Source organism: Xiphias gladius, chromosome 19 (assembly GCF_016859285.1).
Source record: "Xiphias gladius isolate SHS-SW01 ecotype Sanya breed wild chromosome 19, ASM1685928v1, whole genome shotgun sequence".
Taxonomy (NCBI): Eukaryota; Metazoa; Chordata; class Actinopteri; order Istiophoriformes; family Xiphiidae; genus Xiphias; species Xiphias gladius.
Window position 1 is genome coordinate 2,225,063 of NC_053418.1, and position 14,035 is coordinate 2,239,097.

At 42.7% G+C, this 14,035-nt stretch overlaps 1 protein-coding gene across 1 annotated transcript in view; it reads left to right on the forward strand.

Moving 5' to 3' along the window:
• The window catches only part of LOC120805180 (protein FAM102A-like), a 37,399-nt gene extending 25,800 nt beyond the window's left edge, over positions 1-11,599 (forward strand). Inside the window, exons 7-12 of the mRNA XM_040155140.1 lie at positions 462-610; positions 2,191-2,301; positions 3,592-3,787; positions 3,966-4,087; positions 5,589-5,658; positions 7,017-11,599. Coding sequence (XP_040011074.1) covers positions 462-610; positions 2,191-2,301; positions 3,592-3,787; positions 3,966-4,087; positions 5,589-5,658; positions 7,017-7,062 — 694 coding nt within the window. The 3' untranslated portion in view covers positions 7,063-11,599. The remainder of the gene's footprint in view (positions 1-461; positions 611-2,190; positions 2,302-3,591; positions 3,788-3,965; positions 4,088-5,588; positions 5,659-7,016) is intronic.
• The last annotated feature ends 2,436 nt before the right edge of the window (positions 11,600-14,035 follow it).

Consider the following 14,035-nt stretch of genomic DNA (forward strand, 5'->3'; position numbering starts at 1 on the left):
TTCCTGGTAGAACGACTAAATTTGACCTCCAATTTTAAGAATTGTACTCGTTCACATAAGGTTGACATAAGGGGCTGATACACCATATTGTCAAATGAACAACAAATGTCGATCTTTTTATTTCTTTGACGAAACTTTTGGACAATTATACATCCCTTTTGTGTGTCCCGGATTTTTAAAAAAAAATTATGTTTGTCCCAAGTTGGGCGTCACAGTTAGAGGTGCAGGTATTTATTGGTGTCTTGGTATTTTTTGTACAACCTTTTAACCAGATTTGTTAAGAACATACAATCTTTGTGCTGCTCTGTCCTTTGTTGCCACAGTGACTCAGTTTCCTTGCGGTAAATACAATTTATCTTATCTCAGTGTGCCAAGCTAAGCAGACCTGTAGCCCTGTGCTGATTTAATCTGTTCCAGACTGATAAGTTGTGTTTTGTTTTTTTTTTTTTTTTTTCCTGCAGGCCTCCCAGCACAGCAAAGTCCATCTCCATCCCAGGACGAGAACACACCCTGCAGCTGGACTGCAAGGGGGAGGGAACGGCTGAGCCTCCGGTTGGAGGGGTTTCTTTGGGTCGAACCGCCAAGCCTCGACCCTCCATCATCAGCTCAGGTAGAACTCGTGTCTTGGCAGAAATTTTTTTTAATTTAGTCAAGACCAGGAAAGTACTGTTTTAGTTGGGTTTGTTGCAGGTTACATTTTGGAGCCGGTTCCAAGCCGACAAAATACCTTTCCCTAAGTCAGTGGATCCCAAACTGGGGGGTGCGCGGAGCCGCTGCCAGGAAGCATACATGACCGGGAGGGAAATGTGAAGGGAATGTCGAGTTGAAATGAAGGAACCCCCAAAAAAGGGTGTGCTTTGACGCTTTCGGGGCCATCAAGATATGCAAGACTTATTTCAGGTTTTTGGCGAGGAAGAAAAGAAAAACAGAAGATGCTCACTGACCAAACACATCAGTCATTTCCAAAACATAAAGCCTTTTTTGGTCTTTGTTTCACTGTCGGTTAATTTGTGTCTTTTGTGTCTAGAAACCGGTGGTTTTTGGGTTGAACATTTCAACCTTCATTTTTCAGTTGCACATTTAACTTTACAACCGATCTCTTAATTAAATCTCATTATTTTCCCCCTCTTTTTCTTTCTTAAGAAAGAGTAATGTATGTAATGCAAAGAGTAGATATGTAAATACGTAATATACTGTGTACACTTGTACTGAGTATTTGAATGTTAATTTTTGAGTGTCTGCTCAGCCAGAATTGATTTGACGAGAGACTCAAAAGGATTTGGATTGGATTTGCTTCTGGATTTAGAATCAATACAATGGTATTGAATCCCAAACCTATTTCCAGATACAGTAAAATTTGAGGCCCAAAGGGATTTGAGACAGAGTTAGGATTCAAATAATGTTATTCTTCCAGACTAATAAAGAGCCCTTCAAATGCCAAAACAACTAAACTCTTCAGCATCCAACTAAAGCTTTTTAAATCAGTTTACCTGTTTTTAGAACTGATATGAAAAATAAATCCCAGGGAAAAATGAAAAAAGGACTTGAGATTAAAAGGAGATAAAGTGGTCTTGATACTGGACTCCAGGCTTTTAGATCTGCCTTGACCCCCTCTCGCTCAGACAGATGTGTTGCATAACTGAGCCAAACCTTCCTGGGAGAGGTTCTCAAAAAAAAATGTTCCACACATGGAAAACTAGCTGACAATGTTTAGGATTTGTTCAGTTTGAATTAAAACGAAAAATGAAACCTGTTTTTGTTTCGACTTGGAAAATAACTTGAAAGGCTGAGGTTGTTCACAGCACCAGAGCATCTGGTTCAGGAATCCGTCCAAAACAACTTTCCCACGTGACGAAAAAGTGGAAATTCTCTGCCACAAGCCACGACTGTCCAGGAGCATTCGAGGTTTCGTTCCAAAGAAAAGTCAGTTTCCAGAAGTGGTAGCTCTGACCGACTGGCTGGAGTGAAAACCTGCCAACTCATTGACTATAAGTAACAGCAGTATATGGTTGTAAATTACAGCTCCTGTCAGACAGACATGGCGGCCATCACTGAGTTCTGCATCTCTGCTGTGAAAGTAAACAGAGGCTGCTTGATGTTTGTCCTTGTTGAAGAAGTGGGAAAAATATTTTCACTCAAAATAAATAAACAGGAGGTGGTTACAGCCATGTTCTCTCGTGTTGCCTTCAGGTCTAATCGATGACTCAGAAGTGAACCAGAACCAGTCTGGTCCTGCAGAAGTCTTCCAGTCCGGTCACTCTCGTAACTCCAGCTACGCCAGCCAGCAGAGCAAAATCTCAGGTACAACGTTCACCAGCGGTTGTTTCATCCAGCCTTCCTTACGGTGTTCTCTAACATTCCAGAAAAGTCTTTCCAAGAAAAGGGAATTAAATGCTTTATTTTATGGGTCCTGTAATTTCCTAATCCTAATTCTAGAGACATTTCCTTGAACCAAGTGCTAAATTCCAATAGAAGATATTAATGTGGTTGTTATTGGACGTTTCATCAGAAACTTTACTCTGTTTATTGTTTATTGTATACATTCATCTGTTCCGTTGACTTGTATTGTTAACTGGATTGTCTTGTATAGATGCATTTGACATTTTTGCATGTTGACCGACTATACACTGACCGAAAGACTCTCTGGGTTACGGTAGCAGGTAATTGAACTTAGTTCATTGAAAGTGTGCCAGCTGAATAAAATCAATGTTCCCTATAATTAGAAGGAAATCACATGCTCCTGTCTAGGAACCTTACTAAGAATTTAGTTACACATCAGTTCCTTTCACGAAAATGAACTACGGGAGCCATTAAACTAAGAGCATGTCCACACTAAGCCAGTTAAATTCGCAGACATATAATTTTCTCTCCATTTCAGCCCTTTGTCCAGACTAAAACAGCTTTTTTTTTTCTCCCCCCCAGACCTGAGCTTTTCCAAAATGGCCTCCAGACTGTGTAAATCTTGAAAACACAGTATTAGTGTTTCAGTTTGCACAGTGTAAATGGAGCTTTTGCAAAAACAATGGCATAAGCCAGCCAAGTGTGGGTTGGTGGCTGCGTGCCACAGCGCCAGTAAAGTTAAGAAGGCAACCATGAGCCACCTCTAACTTAACGTGTGTGTGTGTGTGTGTGTGTGTGTGTGTGTGTGTGTGTGTGGGAACTGAAGTTCACTGAGATGATTGTCATGTTCATGAAACCAGTTTGAGACGACGTTTGCTTTGTGACCTGGTGCATTATCATGCTGGAAGTAACCATTAGAAGATTGGTCAATTGTGGCCATAAAGGGAAGCACATGTTCAGCACCAATACTCAGAGAGGCTGAGGCATTCAGACCATGACTCATTGGTATTAAGGGGCCCGAAGTGAACCAAGAAAACATTCCCTGCGCCATCACCACAACCACCAGCCTGGACTGTGGACATAAGGCAGGTCGGGTCCATGGATTCATGCTGTTGAGGCTGAATCCTGACCCTGCCATCTGCTGCCTCAGCAGAAATCCAGATTCATCAGACCAGGCTACGTTTTTACAGTCTTCAGCTGTACAGTTTTGGTGAGCCTCTGATGCCTTCTTGTGTCCCTGCTGTCCTGCAGGCTACAGCACTGAGCACTCCTGCTCCTCTAGCCTGTCGGACCTCACGCATCGCAGGAACACCTCGACAGGAAGCAGCGCCTCTGGGGGCCTGGCCTTCAATGCTGACGCACCCACAGAGGGCGACAAGGACGCCGGACGTCCAGAAAGACCCCCTCGACCCCCACGGCCTGTCTTACCCCCTAACAGGCTCCCCAGGTACAGACACAGAGAGCGGTCTTTCATCAGTGCCCCCTGTCATGGGATCGTGAGGATGTACATGCATCTTGCTTTAGCTTAAGACAAAAACACAACATTGAACAAGAAATGCGTAACATTGTAGTTCAGTCCTGTTCTGGCTACTTTTGTCTTTCTTATTCTGTTCATTCTATTTCAGGAGGAAGCAGGACTCAGTGGAGAGTCACCGCTCCTGGGTAAATGACACCCGCATGGATGCCGACGACATTGTGGAGAAAATTGTCCAAAGCCAAAACTTTGCAGATATCAACAACACTGAAGGTAAAGCCGGAGTGAAGAGCGATTGCAGAATGATGGCGTGTAGATTACGTGGTGATCTGCCACCACTGGTGCATCTCAGTGAGAACCTTCTTTGTCTGTGCTTCTTGTGAGTTACAAAAAGGTCCATAACAGGACTTAAAGCAGCGTGAAGAGTACAATCTAAGTAGTGATGGCTTTACAGCTTTAAAAAAAGGAAACCAGGCACGAATACCGCTGAAGAGAGTGGACTTTGTCCCAAGCCTTTTGAAACTCATCCACACTAAACAGACTGACTGTGAAACAGGGCCAAGGTTTGAAGTCTTCAGTTAGATCATAAATCACAATATGCAAGGAGGAAAACAAGCGGATTCTTTTAAACAAAGGCCTTGTGAACCTCACAGCTAAAATCTGTAATGTTTTGTCGGTTGGACCAGAGGGAATCGGCGAAGACGCACACCTTCATCAGTTCAGTAAATAATAAATCTGTGTTGGTGTTACGTGGTTAGTCTATGAAAACAACAAGGTGGAACAATTTCACAGCGGCCAGACTAGAAGTCTTCTAGATGTCGTCTTTGCTGTTGTTTAAATGTGTGGAAAGTTGCAGACTGCACCTTTAAGAGGTGGTTTATAAACAATAATAACGTCAGTAGCTCAGTATTACCTTGGACTTTGGTGTCATCTTATAACAGAAATAGGGTTCTTGTGCGGCCAGAGATATAAAAAACTTTGGCTCTGTTGTTTTCCTAGTAGGGCTCCCTGGCTAAGGATCAGGTTCTGCTTGATCAGAAGTAGTTTGTTTGACATGTTGTCCGGCAGTGTTGGAAATCAAGTGTTTGTAGTCGTGCTGAAAGGCCTGGCTCAGAGACGGGGTGAATAGCCGGCCGTGATGGTGCAGGAGGAGACACAGTATCTTTTAAATATGCCGATAGCTGCAGACACTTTCAGACGACGTTCACAGTTTTGCGCTCAGTTGGTCACATAGAGGTAAACAGGACAGGAATAGAGACGTTCAGACCCTGGGTCCTCGGGGCGGGATTTTCTGCAGGATTTGCTGTGAGACGCAGAGCGATTTGCCTCCTCAAAGCGACGTGAGACCGACCGGCAACCCAGCAAAGAAGCGAAGGGTCCAAAGCCGAAAAGACTTGAACTCGATGAAAATGAAAAGGTTTCTGGCAGAGGAAGATGTCGTTAGAGTGGTTGACGGGAATTGAAGTCTTAACTTTTATAAACACTAGGAGCCATGACATCATTGGTGTGAGATGGAGGCAATCGCTCCTCAACATGGTCTCATTTGTTTATAATGAATCTCTTCATGTGAAGGTTTTACAGTTGATTTGACAGCATATTGTTCGTGTCTAAAAGTGGCGAACACGGCGTCTGCAACTACTTCGCCATCTTTGGACTGAGCTCCCCTTCGGGTTCCCGGCTCAGTGTTTTGTCCCCTTTTATCGTCCGCGTGTGTGTTGATGCTTTCTGGTTTCTGTCGGTGGCTGCCAACTCTCTCTCTCTTTCTGCCTTTCAGACAGCAACCTCCGTCTGTTCGTAAGCCGAGATGGAACCACCGCGCTCAGCGGCATCAGGCTTGGAAACAGGTGAGACGCTCGGATCCCTGTCTCTTTCTGTTTTGTCTTTCACTTCCTGTTCTCCTTTTTTCTCCACTTAGTTTCCCTGTCTGCGTGTCACTCTCTCTTCTTCTTTTCCTTTTGTCACTGTCACTTAACAGAGTCTTAGTTATAGAAACATTTCTGCCGAGGAGGCACAAGCAATTGCTGGAGTTGGAGTTGACGACTCCTGAAAAGAGAAGGACTCAGCCAAAAAACTACAGTGCTGTGCAAAAGTTTTAGGCACTTAAAGTAAAGTGAGGAGGCCTGTTGTCCTGCTGCAGAATGAGTCTGGGACCGATCAGACTTCCCCCTGATGGTACAATCTAAACATCCCTAAAGCTTCTGCTCAGTGTTTGCTTCTCGAGTATCAAACTCAGCCTGTAGGCTTGTAAGGTGACTCTCCTCCTTTATGGAGGATATGGTAAATGGACTATATACAGCACTTTTTCTAGTCTGCAAGTGGTCTACATGCCACATTTATCCATTCACACACACATTCTCTCTCCCACGCACACACACAGCCACCAGGGGCTCGGGTTTCAGTACCATGCCCAAGGGAACTTTGAAACACGCATTGGAGGAGCCGGGGGATCGAACCACCGTCCTTCCGGCTAGCGAACGACCCGCTCTACCTCGTGAGCCACGGCCGCCCAGGGCTGACAGCTCTAGTCAGCTTGGATTCACAGAAGATTTTCTATTTTTTCCTATTTCCACGGTGAAACGTATCAAGACGTGCATAGAAAGCTCCATCTGTATTCTCAGAATCTTCCAGATACTCATATCTTGCTTCCGCACCATTTTGCAACAAAACATTAGCAGTGTTTTGTGGGGAAACCTGATCATTTGGAACATATCAAACACAAGAGAAGAAGACGACTATGCTGCAGGAGCAGTTTGAGAAGTTTCTAAAGACACTAAGATCTGTTTCTTTTCCTTGTGACGTTGGGTCGCCATTGGAATTCTAAGTTGAAATTTGGCTGAAGTAGGGTTTTGGTTTTTTTGCACAATATCACGTACTTGCAAATGCAGAGAGAAAGAAAAGCTGTCTTAAGGGGCTTAAACCCCAGCAACACTTTGTCAGACTGACAGGTTTCAGCTCGAGGCCTTCGTCACATGTAACGTTTAAAAGAAGATTAGTAAAAAAGCCTTGAGAGCCACCTTCCTCAAACAAAAGAAGACAAGACAGAATTAGTTTGACGCTGCAGGATGGGATGTAGGTAAATTGAAGTAAGTAAAAAGAGATGTTAACTGTGAGAGTTCCATCTTGCATGGTACACTACACAAACACGCCAGTTCAAGTTCACACCCACGCTGACTGTTGTCCCTGTATGTTTGGATCCTTGCAGGGTGTCTGCAGGGGGTTACGAGCCTGTGGTGATAGAGAGCCATTAAAGCGGGCGTCAGGAAAGAGGACGCGTTGACCTGTGGATCGTCTTGTCTTCTGTCCTCCTGGGTTTTCCCGGAGCTTCAGCCGGTCTGACGCCGTGAGGGGAAGAACCTCGTCAGTTTGCACTTTATGTCAAATGTGTGTCCGTACTTGCCTCCACTCCGTTCAGCCGCATTTGTGAGGTTGAGGGCGACTCGGAGTGAAAGCGCCAATGCACAAAACGTTTCTCTGCCTTGTGGTGCGTTTGCCTGCTTCTGTGTTGCTTCTGTGTTGCTGTAACAAAACTGGATGGCGATTTGAGATTTAAAGAAGTCCGGAGATTTCAGGAGATCACACTAAAGAGTCATTTTACCTGTTCAGCGATAAAGATACAGACACCAAAATCATCCATGTGTCCCCAGTTCATTGTTATAACTGATGCCTCATGCTAACACTATACTATTGACTAACATTATCAGGTAAGACGAAGGAAACATAATGTTTAAACCGATTAGCTTCACAGCTGCTTCGGGTTCTCATTTCGTATTTCTGAAATGATGCTAGTGTGTCACTTGGTACTTTCTGCTCTCCTGTTCTGTACTGAATACTTACTGCAGTGTGCACTACATACTATTTATACCGTTTTTTGCAGTTAGTATACAAAAAAAAAAAAACGTACTTTACAGTTTTTCACTAAGAAATTGTGCAGGGGGTCTGCCGACTGTGCCGAGAGGGTACCCGTTAAGCCTGCCGGACATCGCTCTGAGCGTTTAGATGAACGGAGGTAACCGGGTCGGCTGCCTCCAACCCTGGTTTCCGCGGTTGGGGCAGGGGATTAGGGAAACTTCTCTGACACGAATCCATGTAAGAGTGCTTCTGATCGGCTTTTTACATGTAAGCACGTGCGTGAAAAAAGACTGCCGTCGGGGAAAGTAACAGAGCGGCTCAGCAAAAAGAGAGATTATTTCCTGTAGCGATTCGTCCTCGTTTTAAAAAAACAAACCCTCCATCCGAAGTCGAGACTAAAACTACAATTAACACAAAGTGGTAGCCTCTGGACATTTCCACTGCTGAACATTTGACTCTTTGTGAAATTCAGACGGTTTGGAGGTGGAGGAGAAATCTGGTTACTGACCTGCGGCTTTGTTTTCCATTTAATGGCATAACCCGATTTCTCTGATAATCCCGGTCGCTTAAGTACATGCGAACGTACTGAACGGATCTGCAACCCTTTAGTGCCACTGTCAATTAGAGTTCACAAAGAGAGAGAGCCAAACGTTTTCCCAAAGATTGAAAACTTATTTTCTGTTCTCCTAGAGCTTCCTGCAGCTGTCCCACTGCCGCCTGCAGTTTGTTTCATTTTTCTCCAGTTGTGAGCAGCTCCTCCATTTCCTTTCTTCCTCTTTGTGTATTTAATTTTGTGGCTTCGGCAGTGTTAACTCTCTGCAGACTGAAAACCTGCTTGGAATTAGCATCCGCTACGGAACTGGGACGCGACTCCCATTCCTGCTAGTAAGTGTTAGCACGGAGCGTGCTATCAGTTTAGATGTTTTTTTTAATGAGAAGCTAGCATGCGGCACAGCCGGGACTTGTTAGGGAAAGTGTTAATTGATAGCTATTAGAGTTTACTGCTGTTTCTTACTTCAGTCACTGTCTAGAATATACTTTCACTGCTCAAATAAACCAACCTTGAGTGAGGAGGAAAAGCTACAGACTATAGACAGATTATCCACATGGTCTGAGTTCTCCAACCTCGGTCTGTAAAGCACTTCTAGGCCTAAATCTACAATTAACAATTTCAGTATCAGACCATTTCATTCTTTCATTCACGAGTTTATTTTTGCACCAGGTTTTTATCTTCTCAGGCCCTTTGACCCTCCTACTTTCGGCATTTACTCTACCTTTGTCAGCAAATTTAGCAAAATCGAACTTGCACATTAATCAGTGTTACGCCAACTGGATTAATGACGTAGAAAAAGCGTCTGTGAAGAAACACCAGGATGTAGCGTGAACTCTGTTGACTTGGAGACTCGTTACTGTACCGTCTGGGCTAAAATGACCTTTGTAGACAGTCAACGGAAAACATTTCGTTGATCTCTGGAAAAGTGACTTGTGTGTGAGTAATAAAACTACATCAGAGCAAGTTACAGACAGAGAGAAATGACCAACTGCTATTAATGCTGTTAGAGACAGGACGTTAGTGGGGCTCAGCAGCGCAGCCGGCTGGGCTGAAGTTAAGTTATGACGTGCTGGGGATGCATGGATGATAATGGTGGAAAGAAAAGAAACCGGCAAGTTTATGAGAAAAAGGACTGTTCCTCTAGAGTTAGAAAAGATCACACCCATCACTTCTGCAGCATGATATACTCATCTGTACCAACAGCTCATCTTTCTGAAGTCCATGAACTTTTTCTGTGGGTTACAGTGACTTCAATTTGGCCACAAGTCACGTAGCCTCAGATACTCAGCAGCAGCTTCACTGTGGATTCAGTTGATTATTATTTTTTCTCCTTCCCCCCTTGATCACAATCAATCTGAAACATTTCAGGCATTGTCGCTGCAAACTGTCTGAAATCGTAAACGAGAATCCTACCGGCTTGGAGTTTAGTTCATGTGTAATGATCCGAGCTTCATCCCAGTTTTGATTCAGGGTTTGATTTCAAGGTTCCACCCCTCAAAACTTCTAAACCAAGGTCCAGCAGCAAGACAGGATTCAAAGAACTTGCCGTGCAGTTTACATGAAGTCCTTTTGAAACTGCCACTCGAGGCATCACATCCAACACTGAATGTGATCGGGAGTTTAGAAAACCACTGATCAACTCTGACTCCCTTTAGTTTTTCTTCTTCTTCTTCTTTTTGTTTGAAGTCGTTGCCGGTCCCTGTTGATCGGGGCGCTGCGGCCGAACCACTTTGTGCCTGTAAAGTTTCTCTTAAATGACCCTAAAGCACCGTGAAACTGCGATAACAGAGTGCTGGTGCTGGTGATGGTGAGGAGAGAAATGGTGTTCCCTCTCTTTGTTTGTGTAGTTCTCTTCCTTTTGGCTCAGTCATGTCAAAACCTTCAGGCTTAACCATTTTGGAAATCCCACTGTATACTCACTGCATGCCTGGTTACTGAGCTACTGCTGCACCGTTGCTCCATCTCCATGAAGGATTAGTTGTGGGGAAAAAAATGGTTCTCTTCTCTCCTCAGCCGTCAGAACTTAAAGCGAAATGTGTGGTCATCTGAAAAACACTAGTTCTGTGGTACAAACTGTTCAGGTTTTACTCTGTCCAGCCGGTTTCTCCGGCGGCTGTGACCGTGAAAGCCTTTGTTGCCCCCTGGTGGAGCAGCGGCCCTGCTGTTAGGTTTTTGCATGAGTCCAGGCCCCTCGGCGTTTCCGAAGGATGTTTACTTCGGGTCGGGCTGGTTTGTTTCTTCTGAAGAACAAGCACCAGGGAGGCAGGAAAAAAGGACGAGCCTCTCTCACGCTGACAGTTGCCAAACACAGAGGAATAACTGTAATGTGGGCAACCAGCTGGCTGGTTGATGCTTCTTAATGATAGTTTTAGAAGCAGGTTTCTGCTCGAAGTTTGAACTCTGCAAAGGAGGATTTAATCTTGTACAGAGTCTTTAAAATCTTATTTTACTGTCTGTGAAAAAGGTCAAAAAAAATCTGTCAGCCTGAGAAATAACTCTCCCATTTCACAAGCAGGTCATTTTAACTCCACAAGTCTCTTGAGTTACGTTAAATAACACGATGCTTGTTGTGTCCGGCCAACAGAGCGAAACCGAAACATGTTCAATTTACACTCATTTAAAACAAAGAAAAGCAGCAGGTCCTCGTGTTAGAGAAGCTGGAAGCAGCAAGCGTTTGGCATTTGTGCTCAACAGGTAACTGATTAATCAGTCGGTAAAATAACCAGTGATTGAGTTCCTCCAGAGCAACTACCGACTAATTGCATCAGCCCTAGTTTAGCTGCACCAGAAAAAAATGAAATATTCCTTTCTTTTTTTAGTTTATTTTACATTAATCTACATTAAAGACTCAGCTCTTGATCAGTACGGACCTTTATTTTTCCAGTTTTCCTTGTTCACATTTCACATTTTTGAAACATTACGTTGGTTGAACTTGTCACTTGCCTTCACACTACTCTGTTTGTATTTTGCAGCGTTATGTGTTTATTACTCACATTGTTAGTTATTCTCACATTTGGGGATGAACCACTGATCGTATAGTCTGAATTTGGGTTTATGTCACCACAGCCTTTAGTACTCTTTTAAAGCATTTATTTATATATTTTTGTTCCTTATTCTTTTGATTTGATTTGATATTTTTTTTTTTTTTTTTTTTTCTGGAGGTTGGTTATAAGCTATGCACACAACTCACCTCCCGGAGCTTTTTTCCCATTAGTATGTCTAACAAATTATTCTATTGTAACAAAGTTAGTATAACCTAAATTTATTAGAGAGTTGAGTTGGAACTGTTCTTCCAATCTCCATGTAGTTGCTACAACCTTGTTTTTTTTTGTTTTGTTTTTTTTCTCCTGCAGAAATTACTTCTAAAGAATAAAAAAAACTAATCCGAGTTTCTTTGTGTCATGTTTTTATTCATCGGTGTTGTGACATGATTTAAAGGTCTCTTAATATCCTATGTGACTGGGATATTAAATGCAGAAAAGGCACGTGTGTGTTTGTGCTCTTGTACTGTTACTGCTTATTGGCGACACCGAGTTCATGTCCTCTGTAATATTTCTGAGACTTTGAGGGTTTTTTATGTCCCGCAGTCATACACGCATTACACACGTTGGCTTTTCCAAAAGAGTGATTCTGACATTCTTTACATTTAATGTCTTAAAAGTACAACAAGGTCCCTCTGAAATGTCTCGCAGGTATTGTGCGGTATGATGAATGGTCCTGCAGGACTTTTCTGTTGTGGGGGAAAAACAAAAAAAAACCCCAACTTCTCTAGACCGTGATCTAAAGCAGGGGTACGTTAAAAGAAGTCGTGGAGGTCCACTTGAGAAATCTCTGTGGTCTCGCGGGTACAGGAAGGTTGGATTAAGGAGGTCATGAGTAAGTTCTAAAACCCCCAGACCTTTGTGCACAAAAGCTATTTCTGTATTAAGCTTCGCCGTAAGACCAAGTCCTTCAACCTGGGCACGAAAGGTGTGACGGCCAGACGTCTGCGGTCATTGGAGAGTTCCATGTGTTTGGGGTTTTTTTATCACGGTATTCATTGATGGAAACTGCTGATTCACTGCTCGAGCTTGTTGTCCAGTCTTGTTTTTTTTTTTTTTTTCAGTTATTCTGTCGGTGGCTGGATAATGATGACTTCATCTGGTTCAGTCTTGTGGTCCTTTCCTCAGCACTCTGAGGACAGTTTGGTTGAAAGTGGACACGTCCCGTGCTCCGGTGGCAGTTTACCTATTTTCAGATAGAATGAACAAGCGTCTCTCAGTCTTCTCATCCTTCAGTACACATTTTCACCTTTGACCTCTCTTTTCTTTGCACTGGCTCCTTATGAACATGCCATTTACCTTTTTTCATTTTTTTTTCTTTTGTTTTTAACCCAGGCTCCTACCTCTTAAACCAAGCTTGCTCAGTGTGGTTCCCAACCTGAAAGATAACAGGTGAGCAGATGAAATGTGTCCCTCGCAATCAGTCCAGATCAGGGTCCAAATTAAATCATATTTCCACCTATTGAGTCCGTGGGATCTAGAGAGACAAAACCTAACAGAACCTTTAATTGAATAGTTAGTGAGTAAACCAAATGCAAAATTTTATTTTATTTATTATTTTCAGGGTTCTGTTGGTGGCTTGTCAAATATTTCTCAGGTGGATGGGGTTCGTCTTGGGGACTTTAGACCCAGTAAATTTAAAATCATGACAACAGTCCTGTTTATGAGGAGCCTATAAAACTTTTAGACCTCGAGAGTGAGAAATATTTAGGCTTTAGGGGCAATGTTAAGAGTTTTTTTAGGGTCTAGGGAAGGAACAAAAGTGTGTCTGTGTGAAAAAGCAGTGGTGGAGGAAGTCTTCAGATCCTTTTACTTGAGTAAAAGTACTAATACCACAATGTAAAAATACTTTATTACAAGTAAAAGTCCTGCATTCAGAATCCCATTGACGTAAAAGTATAGAGTTATCAGCTAATTTTTACTTAGAGCTTTACTGGTGCATCAGTGTGGGAGTAACGTTTTACTGTTGAACCGTAGCTGCTGGAGGTGGATCTAGTTTTAATCCCTTAATACACAGTCAGATAGTGGTTCCTGACCTAGGGGTCGGGGCCTTCCAAAGGGTCACAAGATCAATCCGAGGGGTCGTGAGATGATTAATGGGAAAACTGGGGGGAAAAAAGCAAAGCTTTGCTACATGAATCCATGTTCATTTTTCTTTTTAAAACTTTTCTGTAACATTTCCTTTTTTTTTTTTTTTGTGAAATATTGAAAAGTTTGATCACTCTGGGTCTCAAACAACTATATAGAAGTATTAAAGCACAAGTACTTCGACACTGTACTTAAGTACAGTACTTGGGTAAGTGTACTTGTGCTACTTTTACTTTTACAATCATGTCTTTCAGGTCTTGTTTCGATGTGTTATATATGATTGTTGTAAATGAATGATGTGTGTTCATTTCTTTGATTTCATCTTATTTTACGTTGCCTTTTTTTGGCCAGGTTTTCTTTCTCGAGATAATGTGTCTCAAGAAAGTTTCTAGTTGAAATAAAGGTTAAATGAATAAAAAAAATAAAAAATAAAACTTTGCACCGCTTGATTGTTAAAACCATGAAGTGTAACACAAAGCCACTTCAACTTGTTTATTGTTGACGACAACCATCCAAGAAAAGTGTATAAACTCTAAATGGACTCTGGTGACAACATCAGTATCAAGGTGGGCCGTAAACCAGACATTGTTTATCGCTGCTGAACTTCCTTTTAACTTTTACTTTAGAGCTCACTCTCAGAAGATAACAAATCTGGGGGGCCGATTTTTATTTATTTTTCTTTTGGCGAGG